Genomic DNA, 21,564 nt, shown 5'->3' on the forward strand with positions numbered 1-21,564 from the left:
ACATCCACATTGCTACTGTGTTCCTTCGACAGAAAGTCAAAAGAACGGAGGGATTTTCCTGACAGCGGTAAACCTCTTTCTACGAGGAAGAAGCCATTTTCCAAAAAAGCTTTTTCAGAAAAAGGTGTGAGTGGAGGCGGAAGAGAGAGTTTTCTCGAAAGAAGAGGCCTCCAGGAAAAAGCACAGGTGCTAAGGTGACCACTCTGTCCACAGTAATCACAACTGGAATGTGAGATAGCGTCTAATTAATGTGGACGCTATCTTCTGAAAAATCAGATCACTTTTTCATTGTGCTGCTGCTGTATAAATGCTCTCTTTCAAAAAAAGTTTTTCCGGAAGATCTCTTCTGGAAAAGGGTCTTCCAAAAGAAGCTTGCAGTCTAGATGTAGCCTGAGAAAAGTTACTGGTCAGTGGAGATTTACATAAAGTTCACTTGAAAAATAAGTTTTCACGCTAAAAAAAGTGCAGTTGAGGAAAGATTTGAGGTATTCCATAACTCTCCCAAATATATACAGAGACCTTTCATGCTGCATTGATGGGGCCTTTAAAATTAATTAACAACCAGAAGAATTGATAATTAGCAACGTGGCCCACTGATTTTAGTTGGAGTTGTGAGTGTTCGTTGGCTCTGGAAAAGAAGTCTTAAATTCCTCCCATACAGAAGGCACAAAAGGGTTAAGGGCAATAACTGAAACCTAACACCAGCAGAATCCTAACTGTTATAGACAGGAAAGTCCTATTAGATGATTAAATAAAAGACTGAGAACATTTGCCTTTGACTAGCACCCACCTATACAACATTCAAAATAGTTAGAGGGAGTAATTATTCCTAACTTAGAAAAGATACTAAGAGAATTGTGCAATTACAGTTTTTTAATGTTTTCTTTAAATGAAAGTTCTGCTCTTCTTACAGATTCCTTCTGCAGTTCTAAATGGGCAAAGCAGTCGATGATGTCACATTGCAGTGTGCCTCCTCTCAGCTACCATGCTCTACACCCAAAATGACTTCCTTCCTCAGGATCAATCCTTGGTAAACAATCCAAATGGTTTCCACAAATAACTTCAGGCTCAGGCCCTGAGAATGGAAGGTGCTGAAATCTTGAGAGATGAGGGGTCATATTTTCTCAGGCAATTTGGAACCCTTTAGTTCTGAAGGTTCTGAATATTCTGTACCTTTGTCAGCATAAACAGAACTACCTATCAACCCCTCCAAGCTAGAGAGTGTTTCTTATGGAAAGGGCTGTACATTCCCTAATGTGATTACAAAGACTGCTGGCAGCTCTGCAGTGCAGCAACGGAACATTTCATGAACTGCAGCTCATTCGCAATGACAGAACGAAGAGAGCCGAGAGGTCACTGGTGGCCAGCTGAGACTGGAGGGCATGTATTTGCTCCCAAGTGACCTGCATTTTGAAGCTGAGCTGCAGACTCTCCAAGCCCCAGCAACTCTCCAAAGCCAGCATGAGCCAAGAAAACAAAATCTCTCTTGCACTGTGCACTCTAGAGTCAAACCATTTCTGAAAATGGTGCAAATGCAAAGTGATCAGGCTTCTAGTCCTGCTCATAGACTATGTGCATAAAGTGACTGTGAGTCTCTTGCATGGCAGAGTGGGGTCACCAAGGTGAGAACAGAAACTTTTACTTTCTTTAAACTAAAGACTGATCCACATCACATCTGCTAACTTGAATGGGAACTACCACATTGCTGACTGCTGGGTATATTTACAAAAAGCAAGTCTTCAACGATTTACACCTTTCCCTGGGGTCCCTCAACTCACCTAAATGACAGATTCAGGACTGTGCTGACAGTTTGTATAGCAGGTTGCTTCACAGTCTAACTTAAAAGAGCATTTGATTTATACCCAACTGAGGAAGAAGGGGAAGGCAAATATAAGGGATCCTTAACCGTGCCATCATCCATTTGGACCCAATAGCATAATACTGTACATAAAAGTCCAGAGAAAATGGTGAACACTGGCGTCCATGTAGGTCTTAATCTTGCAGCTTTGAAGTTGATTTTGGAGCACTTATTGTCAGCATTATTACTGTCATTTTTCTAAGATTTTTCATTTATGATGTGCAGGTTTTCTATAATGACACTACCCTTAATGAGCAGAATGAATCCACAAGATGACATGGAGAGAATGCTGCAATAGCATGGTCTAATATTTCTTGGGTGTCCTTGCATATTATGAGTTGCTCGTGTACTTACACCTTTTACTATTGACTTCCAGGATCTCATATTAAACCAATTCTGAGTTCCAATTTAAACAGAGGCTAATGTTGGGAGACTTGTGTTATACATCAAGCTCCTGTTTTCTCAAGTTATTCTGTTTCCTTTCTCTTTGTCTCTCTAATAATATAATTTCTTCTATAAAAGCTCCACAGGAATTTTTTTTGGATCTGCATCAGAAGAAAGTCTGCAGTAAAGCCCTGTTTTTTGACATTCCGCTGTGCGGATGTATATTGATTCAATTAAATTATGAGACATGCAAATGTAGGGGAAGAACTTTTTCTATTTGCAGCTCTGTTCCAACCACAACATAGCACAGCAGATTTGCTAGGAGAAAAGCATGAGATTAATGGGACTTTAGAGCAGCAAAACAGAATGTTGTTCATTATCTGATTTTAGAGTTTTTCATTTGCATCTGAATCACAGGAACACATGTGCTGAGCAGAGAAAGGAAGACATATCGGAGAAGAAGGAAGGTGTCATAATGTAGACACTGAATGGAGTCATTTGGGTTCTAGTCTCACAAAATAGGTGACTGTTCAACAAAATGGCACGTGAATTTTTATGTTGATAAATTCAAAGTAAGGCAGATTGGAAAACGTCATCCCAACTATGTGTATAAAATGATGGGAACTAAATTAGCTATTAGCACTCAATAGAGAGATCCTGGAGTCATTGTGGATAGTTCTCTGAAAACATTTACTGAATGTTCAGCAGCAGTCAAAAAAGCAAACAGAATACTATGAACCATTAAGAAAGGGATAGAGAATATCTCAGTGCCTCTATATAAATACATGGTAGGCCCACATCTTGAATATTGTGTACAGATTTTGTCATCTCATCTCAGAAAAGGTATCTTAGCATTGGAAAAGGTTCAGAAAAGGGCAGCAAAAATTATTAGGGTATGGAATGGCTGCCATAGAAGGAGAGATAAATAATTTGGGACTTTTTAGCTTGGAAAATTAGGGGGATATTATAGAGATTTATAAAATCATGAGTGGTATGGAAAAATGGAGTAAATATAACACAAAAATTAGGGGGCACCAAATGAAACTAAAAAGTAGCTGGTTTAAAACAAACAAAAGGATAGTATTTTTTCAAACAATATACAATCAACCTGTGGAAACTCCTTGCCAGAGGATGTTATGAAGTCCAAGACCATAACAGGGTTCAAAAAAAGAGCTAGGTAAATTCATGGAAGATAGGAAGGGATGGTCCTTAGACTCTGTTTGTCAAAAGCTGGAAATGGGCAACAAGGGATGGATACCTGATGATTTCCAGTTCTGTTCATCCCCTCTAGGGCATCTGGCATTGGCCACTGTCAGAAGACAGGATACTGGGCTAAATGGATCTTTGATCTAGTCCAGTACAATTGTCCTTATGTTCACTCTTGCCATACAGGGAGTTGTGACATTAACAAGCATTGCACTGAGATAATTGTTCAAAATACAGTCTTCCCAATACCACACCAGATATCTGGAAATCCCATTCATTATCAAAATTTCCCTTGGCTATGTCTACACTGCAAGGTTTTTGTGCTAAAACAGCTGTTTTTGCACAAAATCCCATGGAGCGTCCACACATCAAATGCACTTTTGCACAAATAAATCAACAGAAAAATGGCAGAAGAGAGGGCTTTTTCCGGAATAGGTAAACCTCCTTTTACGAGGCATAACTTCTTTTTGTGCTACACCTATTGTGCAAAAAGACAAATGTGGATGCTCCAGAAAAGCACAGGGAAAAAGCACAGGTGCTCTGATGGCCATTCTGTGAATGGCCATCAGAGCTTTCTTGTGCAAGAGCATCCATTGGGGGGGGGGGGGGGAACTCTCTTGCACAAAAGCACATCACTTTTGCGATGTGCTTTAAGGTGTGGATGGGCTCTTGCACAAGAAGTTTTTGCACAAAAACTCTTGTGCAAAAGGCTTCTTGTGCAAGAAGCATGTAGTGTAAATGTAGCCTTTGTGATGTAGTCTTCTTAGAAATATTTTACATTTTATCTATCTGTTAATAAAAAAATTATTTACCTGCTGTTCATCTCTAAAAAAGCAACATCCAGCTAACCAATTACAGACTGAATTTTATTTGACCTAAGTAAAAGATGATTCATAAATCAATCACATTATTCAACATAAGAGGTTTATATTGGAACTTAGTATTCTTCATGGTGGAAAATAGCTGGTCAGAACAACCTGCTTCTTTCTAGCCAGTCACTTGTTTTTATTTTCCCCCATCACCTGCACTAAAAATATAATGTGCTACTTTAAATCCTCCCAGGCTTGAAGGCTTTGCAGTCGAGCCCCGTACAGAACTGGGGTCCCTGTACCCTAAGGCAGATACACAATGCAAGTTTAGATTATTTTCCTTCATTCAGCATCAGGAGTTGAAAGATATGAGAGGACACTGCTGTGTGTCCATGATGTGTCAAGTCTTCTAATCGGCTTGAACCTTTTTAAATTCTTGAAGTAACAGAGATGGTATTTGTGCTCCTTCACAGCTGGCCTCTGAATGCTGTTGACAAGTCAACAAAAAGCTCAAACCCTGAATGCAGCACATGGCTATGCTCTGCGAGGACTTTTCCTATCCTTCACAGGCACCCATGGGGTCTGCCTCTATTTATTATTTTTATTGTTTTACACTGGGGCATCGCTTGCCTACCTTCTCATGCCAATAAAGTCCCAACTAAAGACATACACAGACTCATTTCTCTGTTTACAGGGCAAAATGCTGCACTTGGTAGCGTGTGTCCAAGACCACTTTCCTTCTTGACATGGAACAGCAGCCTTCTCCCAGCATATGCAACTCCACAGACCCTCTCAAAGGCTGCCTGAAACAAAGTATAAAAGTAAGGGGCCTTCTCCCTTACCTCAAGTTGTAGAGATCTGGTTCTAGAACAGAAGGTCCCAGGGTCTGTACTCCCTAGGGGTATGTCTACACTACAACGTTAATACGAACTAACTTAGTTTGAATTAGTTAATTCGAACTAAGCTAATTCGAACTAATGGATCCAGACTAAAAAACTAGCTCGAATTAGCGTTTTGCTAATTCGAACTAGCATGTCCACATTAAGTGGACCCTGAAGCGGGGTTAAGGATGGCTGGAAGCGGTGCCGGCAGGGCATCAGAGGAGGACTTAGAGCGTGGAGATGCTGTCTCAGGCTAGCCGAGGACTGTGCTTAAAAGGACCCGACCCCCACCCCGGACAGACAGTTCTCAGGGGTGCCCCGCTTGCAAAGCAGTCCTGGCTTGGAGTGCCCGGAGTGCCCACACTGGGCACCTCACACCACTCAGCCATCAGCCCGGCTCCACTTGCCGCAGGCTGCCATCTGGGGAGAGGGGGCAATTGGGAGGCTGCAGGAGAGCTTCCACCCCCAGAAGCCCGCAGCGCCAGCTCAGTCCTCCCCATCGGGGGCTCGTGCCCCACTCCTCCCTCACCTCCTTCCCCTTACCCTTCCCTAGCCCCTCTTTTTGATGTACAAAATAAAGATAACGTGTCTTCCAAAATGGAATCTGTCTTTATTGAACAAAACGGGGGGAGACTGGGAAAAGGAGGTGGGAGTGGGGAAGAGAGAGGCTGGGAGAGGGGAGGGCAACTAAAATGATCAGGGGTTGGGAACAGGTCCCATATGAAGAGAGGCTAAAGAGACTGGGACTGGTCAGCTTAGAAAAGAGGAGACGGAGGGGGGACAGGATAGAGGTCTCTAAAAGCAGGAGTTGGGTGGAGAGGGTGCATACATAAAAGTTCTTCATGAGTTCCCATAGAGAAGGACTAGAGGACACCAAAGGAAAGGAATGGGTAGCGGGCTTCAAACTAATAACAGAAAGTTGTTCATCACAAAGCAAAGAGTCAACCTGTGGAACTCCTTGCTGCAGGAGGCTGTGAAGGCTAGAACTAGAACAGAGTTTAAAGGGAAGTGAGATCAAGTCATGGAGGTTGGGTCCATGGAGTGGTATTAGCCAGGGGGTAGGAGTGGTGTCCCTGCCCAAGGTTTGTGGAAGGCTGGAGAGGGATGGTACGAGACTAATGGCTTGGTCACTGTCTTCGGTCCATCCCCTCCAGGGTCCCTAGGGTTGGCCGCTGTCGGCAGACAGGCTACTGGGATAGATGGACCTTTGGCCTGACCCAGGACGGCCATTGTAAGCTCAGGGTCGGGGGTCTCAGTGGACCCCCTTGATTCTCTTGCACACCTGCTCCTGGGTGGCTAGGCTGGCAGCTCTCCTGCCCTAGCTGGCCGCTTTCCTGTGCCTAGTGCGGAGATCGTGGACGAGGTCCACGATGTCTGCACTAGCCCAGGCGGGTGCCCGCCTCTTGCAGTCCCGGGCAAGCTCCCGGGAGCTGCCAGCCTGGTCCCGGGAAGAGGGGGAGAGCTGGGGGGCATCGGGTGGGTGGCTCGATCCGTGCCAGGTGCAGGGTCTGCTGGCTGGGTGCTGGCAGGCTTGCACCTGGCACGGGCACCGTAGCCAGCCTGTGCCCCTTTAAGGGTTCTGGGGCCGGGAGGGGGGCAGACGAGTTTCCCTGGTGTTGGCCAGAGTGGCCACCAGGGAAACCTGGGAAGGGCTAGCCTCCCACTAGTTCGAATTAAGGGGCTACACACCCCTTAATTCGAACTAGTTTGTTCGAACTAGGCTTAATCCTCGTAAAATGAGGTTTTCGTAGTTCGAACTAAGCGCTCCGCTAGTTCGATTTAAATTCGAACTAGCGGAGCGCTAGTGTAGCGCCTATTAAAGTTAATTCGAACTAACATCCGTTAGTTCGAATTAACTTTGTAGTGTAGACATACCCTAGGTCACGTCTGGGGTTTAACAGGTGACTGTGCTGTCTGTAGATATAGCCAGAGATGTAGTATAGCTTTGGTAACTATCCACTTAGCACTTGGATAATGAGGTGATAGACCATATATATCTAATTCAGATTAGTTGTAGAGGGGTAGCTATGTTAGTCTGTATCTGCAAAAACAACAGAAGTTCTATGGTACTTTAGAGACTAACAGATTTATTTGGGCATAAGCTTCTCTGCATAAAAACCACTGTCAGAATCAACTGAGTGGTTTTTACTCATGGAAGCTAATGGCCAAACAAATCTGGTAGTCTTTAAGGTGCCACAGGCCCCGCATTATAATTAAGATTATTATTATTATAAATATTTATTGAAGTATCACTGGAGTAGTTGGCTGCTGGACAAGGTTCATGTGGAGACATTCAGAAACTCAATATAGACCTCATTCTTAGAGTCCTGTGCGGATTCAAAATTCATAACTGGATCTGCAAAAATGATCCATGAATATTTGCAAATATGCAGGGTTCTAGATTCAAGATTTGTATCCACCTCCGCAAAAATGAGCCATGAATGTGGATACCTGCAGATACAAAGAAGGTTTCTGTGGATTTTCAGGACTCTACTCATCCTGTGCCATTCAAATGCCAAAGGCAGCTCTGTCAGTGACTCTGGGATCAGACCAATGCTCTTCTTCCTGAAGCTTAGACACCCAGATGGGGAACTAGAATTTAACAGACCAGAAAGAAGGAACACTGCACAATTCTCTGAAAATGCTTGTGGCTGGGGCTAACAGGAGTTTCCTCCACAAATTAAAGGGAGGGGAGCTATTCCCAAATATGTGTGTCTGTGACTGGGATCCACTTCTATTAAATCAATGGGATAAAATAAAGGGAGAGATTGAACATTTATCTGACCTTTGAAAATACTGTGAAGCTTGGCAGCATGCTGGGAGTGCTTTGTAGTTAACCAAAGAATGCAAATAAATTATTTCAAGTAGTTTGACATTCCAAGGTGGATGTATTAAAGAAATGAATAACCAAATGTCTTCTGCAAAAAGCAATATTGTTTATGGTTCCTCCCCGTCCCCTCCTTTCCCCCCCCAAATTGGCTGAGTCAGGAGATAGGTCTCAAGCCACAACATTTTAAAAGTTAGATTTCCCTACCAAAAACCCCAATGGTGCATAATGACTCACCGATCTGCTTAGGAAAATAGCTCTCCATCAGCTTTCTTGTTGTCAGACTCTGCTGGGCTATACAATATGCAGCAACCAGCCTCCTTTGATCTGACTGGATACACATATGACTAGCATACATTTGAGCAAAGGGATCATGCGTGTTTTATCAGAATGGGTTTGATTTTGTAAAGTTGTATTTCCATTACAACCATCAAAAATCTGCAGAAGGCAGATTTTCTATGGCTCGTGCATGCATGTATGCTCCCTCAGTCCTGTTACTCTTGTAAGTCATTCCACTGCAGTCAGCAATATTCTCAGAAAATGATACACGTCAGTGATTACGCCATTGGGCCGTAGGCAAGAATCGTGATCTGGAGGAGTGCTACTACTTTTTATGACTATCAGCTTGAAATCTTTAACACCGACAATGTTGTTCGTACTTTTATGATGAGCAAAACAATGGGCTTCAATCCACAAATTTCTGAGACAGATTTTCAACTCCCAGATGTTCAGAGCTCTTTATCTGGGGGTTCATTTTAGTTCATTATAACAATGGAGGAACCACTGAGAAATTCGGAACTAAATCTGGGTTCAAAATCCAAAAATTCCTGAAAGTTTTTACGTAACTGTGTAACATATTCGACCATTTCTCTGCCTACCAAGAGCCTTCTATTTACTAATGGCTAGTAAAGTTACTCCTATAGTTTAGCATCTTGTGCTTTCAGTTAAGACACTGGGCTGGCCATTGCTTCTATATGTGTAAATCTATATTCATTATATTTGGATCCAGAATTTTGGATTAAAACCTTCTTCAATGCATAAGATTCTAAGTGCTTCAGGACAGGGATCATGCGTAGTTCAATGAAACACTGATCCCGAATGGGGCCTTTGGGCCCTATAGCCCTACATGGCATAAATAATAAAAATAATAGTGTTCATTAGCATAATCAAAACATCCTTAAGTTCATTTAGCAATGCTAAGAAAGTGAGTCAAAGAATGAACCAATTCCTAGCCCATACACTTAGACTACGGTAGCTTCTGAAATAAACAGAATCATTTGTGTACAAGTAGAAGACAAGGCTAGGTGAACTCAGATTGGAAAAATATCCTCAGACTGAAACTCTTTAGTTTGGGGCCAATACAAGGAGTTACAAACTCCCAAAACTCAGCTCTTCCTAATGTGGACCTGCTCTTGTTCAAGCTACAAGGTGCCCCAAGGGGCAGATTTGCTCCAAAAGGAGCCATGGAGAAGGAATTACAAGAGGAGCTAAATTCTTCCTATGTTTCTTAGGGTGTGTCTAGACTACATTCCTCTGTCAGCAGAGGGATTTAAATGAAGCACTTCGAAAGTGCAAATGAAGCCGGGATTTAAATATCCCACGCTTCATTTGCATAATCACATAATGGTGCTCTTTCGAAAAAGCACTATTTTGAAATTGAAACCACAGTCTAGTCACAGATCTTTCGAAAACAGGGTGCTTTTTCGAAAGATCCTGTAAGCCTCAGGATCTTAGATGTAGCCCAAGAGATTAAAAAAATGAATTGGGGAACTGGAATTATTCTTAATGGTTTCCAATACATAGATCAGACTGGTCACAGTAAAACTTGGCCTTTTTTTTAATGCCATAAATAATTTCTTGTCCATCATTAAAAGCTTGGGACCATTGTGTGAAAGTCTAGAGTACTCAAGGACTTTAATAGCTCATGAAATGAACTGTATATTTGGGAGAAAAGAAGGTATAATGCTGTCAGGAGCTGAAACTGAAGGGGTTAAAAAAAAAAAAAAAAAAGAGCAGCTCAAACAAGAGATATTATGTGCAGAGCTGCCCAGAGACAAGTCTTATCTCTGGGGAAAATATTACCAGCTACGTGCAGATGTGTGCTATTTTTAGATTACCATTGTGCCCTGTTACCTGGAATCATGTCACTGCAGTTGAACATGGAACACAGTAAAATGAATGCAAATGGGCTTTTCTCTTGTGGTATGTCACATCACCGGGTGCAAATATCACCTACTTGATCTTTGCTTGAATGATACTAGTAACCATTGAATTTCCTGGTGACTAATAAATGTGGGCCAAATTCTGAGAAGTGTGGATTACCATCAGTTTCCACTGTAAGGGTGTTTGAATGCAAAACTTTAATGCAAATTCATCATGGACTGAAACCATTTGCCAATACTTTGTGTGAACTCCTACAGGGTAAAATCTCTGAGTTTCATACCACCCTTTTCAATCATTTTCTGGCTCTGCTTCCCTTTCTCTATGGCTAAATAGTTCTATATGGCAAACTAAGGCTCCACTATAGATTTGCACCCTTTTTTTTTTATCATGTTTATAACAATATTGGCAGTGGGGCCAATTTATTCAAGATAAGCTTATGTGAGATAATATGCAAGATGCTGTACAAAGAGAACAAGTGACAGGCCCTGCCTTGAAGAGCTTACAATCAAAATAATGAGTCAGACAAAGGTCAGGGGAAAGGGAAAACATACAAGCAGAGCAAAGCATGTGATGGGTGCAAAAGTTATGTTAATTCTACACATGGACAACTGATGTCTCCCTGTACCAGGAGATACTATCTAAAGGAGAGGACATGTGACCACCCCACATTTCTATTCTTTGTCTCCTGCCCTCTCTCCTCTCCATACCACATTATCTGGTGAAGGGGGGGTTCTGTACTCCTGCTGCACTGGCTGCCCCGGTACATTGGCTGCTCTCTCTGGCAGCCAGCCCTAGGGGGGAAGTGGGACGAAGTCACTCCTGGTTGCTGCTCTGTGCAGCATAGTCAGCAGTCTGGGAGAGAGCCTGGCTGGGGAGGGAGACAGAAGCTGACTCTGAGTGTGTTGGGCGGGAGGGAGACTGTTCACTCAGCTGCTGTCCCTGGAAGCCAAGCTTGGGCAGGAGGCAGCCTGCCACCACCAGTGGCTCTCTTAAATAGATGTTGTGCTGCACCCAACAGTGTCCCATGGCTTGAAGAGACTCTAGCTCCTCCCCTTCTGCTCTTTGCCAGGGCCAGCTGGTGGGTAGGGCGAGGCACTCGAGGCTGCAAGCACCCCACCAATGCACTGCCTCTGGCTTTACAATTGTATTTAGTTGTATCTTGTGCTAGTTACATCCTGTCAGTGGGGTTATGTAAGGATGATGAGATGTAGAGACAAAGGAAAGGAGAAAGTAGGAGGGGTTGGAGCAAACTGGCAATTGGGGAGTGACCATTCAATACCCAGGGGGTTGAACTTTATTTTGTTTGTGTCCTCTCCCCCCCATATAGGATAGAATTTAAAACAATATAAAGTTCCTCAGAAAACCAAGGCGTTCCCATTCTACATGAGTTGGGTGCATATATGCACACCATTTTTCATGAAAGATGCCACCACCTACTTTTACCTACAATCACAGGAATCTCTTATGGTATTAGAAAATTTTAGAGGGGTAGTTGTGTTACCCTGTAACTTTAAAAACGAGTGGTCCTGTGTCAATTTAGAGACTAATCAAAATACAGACGGTACTTCTGCTGCTGTTATATATATCTCTTAGTTTTTGTTATTTCTACTCCAATTCATCTGATGAAATTGTTTTTGCCCACGAAAGCTCATGAATTTATAATATTTTGTTTATTCGCTAAGATGCCACAGGACCACTTGTTGTTTTATTAGAGTTAGGCCAAATTGTTCAACTCCAAGACTTTGCTTCATGAAAAATCAAACACAAAATTTTTCACAGGAAAATGATGCCATCAATGATTCATTTGTTAAATAATTGATGGAAAATTTCAAAAAGAAATTTCAGGAGGTTTTAGTTTAGTTTTCAACTGCATTTTTCATCTTAGGTTGATTTTTTAAGACAGTCAAAGTGAAAATTTTGATAGGAACTATATATTTTTTTCATAATTTCCAGTGAGAGTGGGAACATTTTAAATGAAAACATTTAGATTAAAAAAATTCTCCAAATTTTTCACTTCCGTTTTTAAAAATTGCTCTATTATTAAAGATGGAAATGAGGGGGATTAGTATAGAGATTGTACAATAAATGAGGAACTGATTAAAAGAAGAACTATTAGGTTTACGGAGATTACTAGTAGAGTTCCTCAAGGACTGGTCTTGGAACTGATCTACCTTTGACAAAACGTAAGAATGTGCTAATGAAATTTGCTGATGACACAAAGTTGGGAGGCATCCTCTAAACATAGTAAAGTGGAAAATTGTACAGGACTAAAGGTAACAGAAGAGAGGAGTAACAGAAATGGGCTTTATGAAGTGCAAGGTCATTCAGTTAGGGCGGTGTTTCTCAAACTGTGCTCCAGGGACTCTGCGAGGTTGACAAACTGGAAACATTGATAGGTACAACACATACAATCAGTGGACCGCTGGGGCGCCGCATGTAAAGGGCTCCGGAGCCCGAAAAGTTTGAGAACCGCTGAGTTAGGAGGCGCTCATATGTCGCCCTGACATTTCAGCTCGGGAGGTATGCTGTCTGCCGGGGGCCCGTATCCGAGAAGTTACGGAGGCATTGTCAACGATTATCCGTCCCTCTGACTACTACCCCATGCTACTCATCCATGTGGGCACTAATGATACTGTGAGATGTGACACTGAGCAGATCAAGAGTGATTACAGGGCTCTGGGAGTACAGGTGAAGGAGTTTGGAGTGCAGGTGGTATTCTCTTCGATCCTTCCTGTCGAAGATAGGGGCCCAGGCAGAGACAGGTGCATCCTGGAGGTGAATGCCTGGCTGTGAAGATGGTGTCACCAGGAGGACTTTGACTTCCTTGACCATGGGATGCTATTCCAGGAAGGACTGCTAAGCAGGGATGGCGTCCACCTTTTGAGGTGGGAGAAGACCCTATTTGGACACAGAATGGCTAACCTAGTGAGGAGGGCTTTAAACTAGGTTTGACGGGGACAGGTGAGAAAAGCCCACAGGTAAGTGGAGAACATAGGGACCTGGGAGATGGGTCAGAAATGGGAGGGAGCGTGGGCTACAATGGCAGAGAGAAAGGAGGGTCAGGGCAAAACTGGGAGGCAAAGTTAAATCAGGATCTTTGATGCCTATATACAAATGCGAGAAGTATGGGAAATAAGCAGGAAGAACTGGAAACACTAATAAATAAGTACAATTATGACATTGTTGGCATCACAGAAACTTGGTGGGATAATACACATGATTGGAATGTTTCTATAGAAGGGTACAGCTTGCTCAGGAAGGATAGACAGGGACAAAAGGGAAGAGGTGTTGCCTTATATATTAAAAATGAACACACTTGGAGTGTGGTGGAGATGGACGTAGGAGACGGAAGTGTTGAGAGTCTCTGGGTTAGGCTAAAAGGGATTAAAAACAAAGGTGATGTCGTGCTAGGAGTATACTACAGGCCACCTACCCAGGTGGAAGAAGTGGATGAGGCTTTTTTTAAACAACTAACAAAATCATCCAAAGCCCAAGATTTGGTGGTGATGGGGGACTTCAATTATCCAGATATATGTTGGGAAAATAGCAAAGCGGGGCACAGACTATCCAATAAGTTCTTGGACTGCATTGGAGACAACTTTTTATTGCAGAAGGTTGAAAAAGCTACTGGGGGGGAAGCTGTTCTAGATTTGATCCTAACAAATAGGGAGGAACTAGTTGAGAATTTGAAAGTGGAAGACAGCTAGGGTGAAAGTGATCATGAAATCATAGAGTCCACAATTCTAAGGAAGGATAGAAGGGAGAACAGCAAAATAGAGACAATGGATTTCAGGAAGGCGGATTTTGGTAAGCTCAGAGAGATGATAGGTAAGGACCCATGGAAATCGAGACTGAGGGGAAAAACAACTGAGGAGAGTTGGCAGTTTTTAAAAAGGACATTCTTAAGGGCCCAAAAGCAAGCTATTCCGATGTGTCGGAAAGATAGAAAATATGGCAAAAGACTGCCTTGGCTTAACCATAAGATCTTGCATGATCTAAAAATAAAAAAGGAGTCATATAAAAAATGGAAAGTAGGACAAATTACAAAGGATGAATATAGGCAAACAGCACAGGAATGCAGGGGCAAAATTAGAAAGGCAAAGGCACAGAATGAGCTCAAACTAGCTACCGGAATAAAGGGAAACAAGAAGACTTTTTATAAATACATTAGAAGCAAGAGGAAGACCAAGGAGAGGGTAGGCCCACTGGTCAGTGAGGAGGGAGAAACAGTAACAGGAAACTTGGAAATAGTAGAGGTGCTCAATGACTTCTTTGTTTCGGTCTTCAGGAAGTCTGAAGGAATGCCTAACATAGTGAATGCTAGTGGGAAGGAGGTAGTTTTAGAAGGTAAAATAAAAAAAGAACAAGTTAAAAATCACCTAGAAAAGTCACCAGGGCCTGATGAAATGCATCCTAGAATACTCAAGGAGCTGATAGAGGAGATATCTGAGCCTCTAGCTATCATCTTTGGAAAATCATGGGAGACAGGAGAGATTCCAGAGGACTGGAAAAGAGCAAATATAGTGCCCATCTATAAAAAGGGAAATAAGAACAACCCAGGAAACTACAGACCAGTTAGTTTAACTTCTGTACCAGGGAAGATAATGGAGCAAGTAATTAAGAAAATCGTCTGTAAAGACTTGGAAAGTGGCAAGGTGATAGGGAACAGCCAGCATGGATTGGTAAAGAACAAATCATGCCAAACCAATCTGATAGCTTTCTTTGATAGGATAACGAGTCTTGTCGATAAGGGAGAAGCGGTGGATGTAGTATACCTAGACTTTAGTAAGGCGTTTTATACGGTCTCGCATGATATTCTTATCAATAAACTAAGTAAATACAACTTAGCTGGGGCTACTATGAGGTGGGTGCATAACTGGCTGGATAACCATACTCAGAGAGTAGTTATTAATGGTTCACAATCCTGCTGGAAAGGCATAACAAGTGGGGTTATGCAGAGGTCTGTTTTGGGACCGGCTCTGTTCAATATCTTCCTCAATGATTTAGATATTGGTATAGAAAGTAAGCTTATTAAGTTTGCAGATGTTACCAAGCTGGGAGGGGTTGCGACTAATCTGCAGGATAGGGTCATAATTCAAAATGACCTCGACAAATTTGAGAAATGGTCTGAGGTAAATAGGATGAAGTTTAATAAAGACAAATGCAAAGTGCTCCACTTAGGAAGGAACAATCAGTTTCATACATACAAAAAACAGGACTATGTAGCACTTTAAAGACTAACAAGATGGTTTATTAGGTGATGAGCTTTCATGGGCCAGACCCACTTCCTCAGATCAAATAGTGGAATAAAATGGTCACAACCATATATACCAAAGGATATAATTAAAAAAATGAACACGTATGAAAAGGACAAATCAAATTTCAGAACAGAAGAGGGATGGGGGGGGGGAGGTAAATGTCTGTGAGCTAATGATATCAGAGGTGATAATTGGGGAAGCTATCTTTGTAATGGGTAAGATAATTAGCGTCTTTATTCAAACGTAGGTGTAAAGTGTTGAATTTAGGCATGAATGACCGTTCAGAGGATTATCTTTCAAGTGTAGTCTTAAAAGGCCTTTGAAGCAGGATGCAGGTAATCAAGTCATTGAGACAATGTCCTTTCTGGTTGAAATGGCAAGAATCTGTTTTTTCTTTGTGATCCTCTCCAATATCTGTTTTGTGGGCATTGATCCTTTGGCGAAGTGTCTGAGAAGTTCCATACATACAAGATGGGAAGCGACTGTCTAGGAAGGAGCATGGCAGAAAGGGATCTAGGGGTCATAGTGGACCACAAGTTGAATATGAGTCAACAGTGTGATGCTGTTGCAAAAAAAGCAAATATGATTCTAGGTTGTATCAACAGGTGTGTTGTAAGCAAAACTCGTGAAGTCATTCTGCCGCTCTACTCTGCACTAGTTAGGCCTCAGCTGGAATACTGTGTCCAGTTCTGGGCGCCACATTTCAAGAAAGATGTGGAGAAATTGGAAAGGGTACAGAGAAGAGCGACAAGAATGATTAAAGGTCTAGAGAACATGACCTATGAAGCCAGGCTTCATGAACTGGGCTTGTTTAGTTTGGAAAAAAGAAGATTAAGGGGGGACATGATAGCGGTTTTCAAATATCTAAAAGGGTGTCACAAGGAGGAAGGAGAAAATTTGTACCTCTTAGTTTCTGAGGACAGGACAAGGAGTAATGGGCTTAAAGTGCAGCAGGGGAGGTTTAGATTGGACATTAGGAAAAAATTCCTAACTGTCAGGGTGGTCAAATATTGGAATAAATTGCCAAGGGAGGTGGTGGAATCTCCCTCTCTGGAGATATTTAAGAACAGGTTAGATAGACATCTGTCAGGGATGGTGTAGACGGAGCTTGGTCCTGCCTTGAGGGCGGGGGGCTGGACTCGATGACCCCTTGATGTCCCTTCCAGTCCTATTATTCTATGATTCTATGATTCTATGAGATGTATGTCCAATGTACATAGCAGACGGACACTTTCGGCACATGATAGCATAAATTATATTTCTGGATGTGCAGGAATATGTGTTCTTGATCTTATAATTCACTTGGTTAGGTCCAATAATGGTATCAGCAGAGTGAATATGTGGACAAAGCTGGCAACGGGGTTTGTTGCAGGGGAAGGTACCAGGGTTGGTATTAGTGTGGTATGTCCTGTGGTTGTTGTTAAGAAACCAGAAAGGTAGTGGGGAAAAAGCAACCTAACTAGTTATAACTAACTAGTTATAAATTGGAGCTTGATCAATTTATGAATGGAATTATATAAAAGGGTAGCCTGTGGTAATAGTGTACTGGCCTGGATGACCCATGAGGTCCCTTCCAGTCTTATATTCCCTTTATTTATAGCAGTTAATATTTTCATATGATTGATGCATCATCTCAGGAGCACTGCCTATTTATACGACAATAACAACGACAGCTTCTTTACTAATTTGAATCATTTTGAGAATATTTTGCAGGGGAAAAAATTACATCTCAAAAAGTCCTCTGTTCAACTCCAGTACACATTTGAGCATAAGTTTCCAGTTATTTATTTCGCTTTATCCTCAGAGCGGCTAGACAGAGCTTTTAGAGCCTACCTAAAAAATGAACTCATGCAAAAAGCCTCCTCTTGAAAAATCCCTGTAACACAGACAAAAGTCTTTGGGGAAAGGGCCTGAGGGCATGCCTACACTACAAATGCTATATATGTAGCATAGGAACGTAACTATAGTAGCATAAAAGGTTTTTCCACCCCTTCAGTAAATCCACATCTTGAAAGGTGGAAGTTAGGCCAATGAAAGTACCATCTACCTAGTGCACACCAGGCTTAGGATTGGCTTATTTATATTGCTCAAGAGTGTGAATTTTTCACACTCCCAGGTGACATAACTAGATTGTCCTAAGTTTTGGTTGTTGTCTAGGTCTAAGAGTAGAGCTCAAAATGCTAAGAGAAGGACATAAAACTTCAAGGCAACATAGTCCTTTCCAGATCACCAAATGCTATGAGAACTGCAATAGCACAAAAACCACCAATATTCTTATTTGAAGGGGCATCTCTTTTGATAGGAAGCTTTGATTTTTCTTCTGATTTTTGATCAAACATTTTCTTTAACCTATTAAATCATTACTTTGGATTTTTCATTTTTGGCCATCTCTCTACTGTCACTGCAAGGACATACACCATCAGACGACAATGAATAATGACTTCTCTGTGATTCTGTTTTTTCTAAAGGCAAAAGTCTTCTCCTCCTCTCCCCCTCCAGCTCACTGGATCCCTTATGAGCTATATAGATCCTAGGGATCCATTGGAGCAGGGGTGGGTAAAAGCCTCACAATAGGCTGGATCTGGCCCGCAAGGCAGTTTCAGGCCCCGCCCCCTAGCTCATTGCGGTTGCGAGATGGTTTCAACAAAAATACCAGACACACTTGACATGACATCACAATCTACATTCCATCTTATTTAGAAAATACCGGACATTTATATTTTCTCAATTTGTGTCCTGACAGAAAGCTCAAATACTGGACTGTCCAGTTCGAAACCGGACATCTGGCAACCCTAAAGACACATGCTCTTCAAATAGAAACAGTTGAAGGGGCTGGTATCTCTGGCTCCCTAGCAACGCACTAGAGGTGTGGGGAGCTGCAAGCCCTCTTTCCCACAGGAGTTAGGCCATGCTCTTGCCTGACAGGTGCTGGGAAGGGGCCAGACCTTTCAACAGAAACAGCTGAAAGAGCTCACAGCTCCCCCGTGCCTCTAGTGCATTGCTGGAGACACTGAGCTCCCTTTGAGCTGTTTCTATTTAAAGCACTCTCGTGTTCCCTGCTGCTGCTAGTCAACACATTGTCTGGTGGGCACAGGGAAGGCGCCGGCTTTTAAATAGTAGCACTTAAAAGGGCTCGCAGCTCACCCAGCCTCTAACTTGTTGCTAGGGAGTCAGAGACTCCAGCCCTTTCAACTACTTCTATTTAAAGGGCTCGCCTGCTGGGTAGCTGCATTGCCTGGCAGCCACCCACAGGCACAAGCCCTTTAAATAAAAGCAATTGAAAAGAGCTCACAGCTCTGCCTCACTGGCCAGTAAGTTGCCTGGGAGCTGCCCGGGAGGTGTGAGCCCTTTCAACTGCCTGGAAGGTGTGAGCCCTGCAATTCAAAGGCTTTGTGCCTGCTGGGCAACTGCCAGGCAACAGGTTAGAAATGGGGACAAGAGCAGCGAGCTCTGTGATATGAAGTCTAAGCCTCCACCCCAGACAACTCTGGGAGGAGGCTAACCCCCAAAACTCTCCTCTCTGCTCCAGGTTCCTTCCATTGGCAAAAGGTCAGGGGGCAGAGACACCAGGCCAAGAAAAGCTCACTGTAGGGTAGCTCTCAATCCCTCCTCTTCCACCCCAGTTCCCACTCATTCCTCTTGCTGGATTCTGGAGCTTTCCTCACACCATTTTGCCCAGGAGCACAGCAGAAAAAAATCTGGTTTGGGCTGGTTTAATGGTTTTACTTGGTGAATGTCTTTTAATGAATTAATAAAGCACAAACACAGGCCATTCATTTCACTAAATAAATATTCTTATTGACAAAAATAACAATTTGGTGTTCTGAAGGGCTCCTGTATTTCAAGGAGTTTCAAAAACATAGTTAATCATTGGAAATTTTAACAGCTCCCTTCAAGAAGTGGCTTTAAATGCCCAATAATCTATTTCTTTACAATTGGTTTTGATAAAAATATCTAGATGCCATTTTTATCGTCAAGTGTGGGAATCTTTATACCTCATAAAACCTAACTGAATATACTTAGTTTGGGTGGGAGGAAAAACAGGGACTTTGATACTATTTCATGGAATCAAAGGTCTGGAAAGGGCCTCAAAGTCATTTAGTCGTCCCCTTCACTCCTGGCAGGACTAAGTATTAATTTTTAGGGCCCTATGTTTACTGTTAGTGCTGTTGTTATTATAAATGTTACAAATGTTCTCAAAATGTTAGTGTTATTATTTAAAATTTTATATGTGTTGCCTTCTATGATAATCTATGGAAAATGATGTATGAAGTTAATTATTATTACAATTCAATTACTTTGTTGTATAAGAAACATATTGGAGTCTTTTAACAGCTCATGGCCCATCCCCTCCGCCCGAGGCCCCACATCTTCCGTCTGAGGCCCCACCCTTTCAGTTGGCCCATGGACATTTCTGAAATTTGTGAAGTGGCCCCCTTTCAAAAATTATTGCCTACCCCTGCATCTGCATTGGAGGCACAAGGCCCTCAGTGCAAAGGTCCAGTAAACTGGCTCTGGGACAGTAGTGGTCAGTCTGCACTTTTGGAATACCACAAATCACCTGACTCGCTGATTCATGCCCCACTCCTCTCTCTTCCTCCTAGAGCTAGAGCTGTTCAGATGATTTACGGTATTCAGAAAGTGCTAGAAGGAAGGGGAACGAGTAGGAAGTGTGGGGCCCACTGCATGAGAGGAGGCAGACAAGGGGTCTGTGGGCTGCAATTGGAGCCCCATTGAGCCTTTGGCTGCTGGAGTGCATTGCGATGAAGAAGGGCTACTCCTTATTCTTGGTTGCCCATTGCTGCTCTGGGACCTTCTGCTGCTGTCCTCAGCTTCCTCGTTTCATACTCATTAAATTAATGAGGAGCAGCATTTATATGGCTGTAATTGAGGGTTCTACATAAACCCCACCACAGTACATCATTGTGAATTATTCAGTGTAAGATTCTGCAAACATGCAGGAGTTTTACTGCTTTACTATGACAACAACAATCTGAATAAACTTGTGGCAATATACATCCCTGGGGCTAGATGAAGATCATAGGCCAAATGGGGTCAATGTCATATTATTATATAACATTTGGAGTTGTGCTTAAAGGTTGGGCTCTGGTACTCAGTGCTGGACAATTATATAATATGTGACAATGCCTGGTTCAAGAAGTTTACAATTTATGTATTAAGGATAAATTTACCCCACACAAGGACTATGTACTACCTCAGCCCTAATATGAGGGCTTACACAAGACTTAAAAATGGTGCACAGGCCTTGTATTTATACTCTGCACAAGAGTGAAGAAGTTCATATGCCAACAAAGGGGTTCACACATTAACATAATTATTTCAGGCAGTTGTGACTATTGTACAGTGCTACCCTGCCCCCTCCTAAAAAAAAAGATCCTGTGAACTGAGCGCCAGAATCTGGATCAATTGATTCTGCCTCACAGGGCTCATGGCACAAGGCTAACTACAGCTGTATAGGTGTTTGTGTTTGGAATGAGGGAGAGGGTTTCAGAGCCTGTGCTCTAGCCCAACTTGACTGTCTATACAGTAATTTTTAAGCCCAGCAGTGAGATATCTATGAATTTAGTCAGTTAATCTGGGCTCTGAGACTTTGTACTGTTGGCTGTTTTTTGCAGCGTACACGTACCCAAAGGGGGGGCTGATTTTCAAAGCATAAATGGGAGTTCCATGCTCAACTTCCACTGAAAAGCAACAGTATCTTCACTGAGATCCCTGGCTTCCTTTTGTGTCTTTGCAAACAATCTTTGTATCCATTTGAAGTATGGGAAAAAATAACTCAGAAGTCCAGGTTTATTGGTCAGTTCAGGGATCTGCTTCCCTGACACCATTTCTGTATGGAAAAGCAGGAAACACTGGGAAGCAGGAAGAAGAGGGAAACTTACTTTCACAACATCCTCATCAGAGGACTTGCATTCCACCGATTCAGAGATGTCCATCACAGCACTGTTCTCCTCAATGGAAACCACTTTGATGGGCACTGCAACCGTCTTTCCCGTGAGAATTGCGGTGTTCAGAATTTCTGTGTCCTGCACACAAAACCAAGCACATAATTTTTGGAATGAAACCACAGGATGTTTAGAGAGATTCCTAAGAACCCAGAGCTTGTCAACTGGTGTGAAGTCAATGGAGACAAGCCGGTTATCACCAGCTGATGAGC

At 42.6% G+C, this 21,564-nt stretch overlaps 1 protein-coding gene across 2 annotated transcripts in view; it reads right to left on the bottom strand.

Annotated features, from left to right (window-relative positions):
• Window positions 1–21,564, bottom strand: part of TMEM132C (transmembrane protein 132C) — a 464,089-nt gene that overhangs the window by 43,985 nt on the left and 398,540 nt on the right. For both annotated transcript variants that reach the window (XM_075898467.2, XM_075898466.2), the window contains exon 5: window positions 21,290–21,433. In XM_075898467.2, coding sequence (XP_075754582.2) covers window positions 21,290–21,433 — 144 coding nt within the window. The remainder of the gene's footprint in view (window positions 1–21,289; window positions 21,434–21,564) is intronic.

Source organism: Pelodiscus sinensis, chromosome Z (assembly GCF_052426305.1).
Source record: "Pelodiscus sinensis isolate ZL-2025 chromosome Z, ASM5242630v1, whole genome shotgun sequence".
Taxonomy (NCBI): Eukaryota; Metazoa; Chordata; order Testudines; family Trionychidae; genus Pelodiscus; species Pelodiscus sinensis.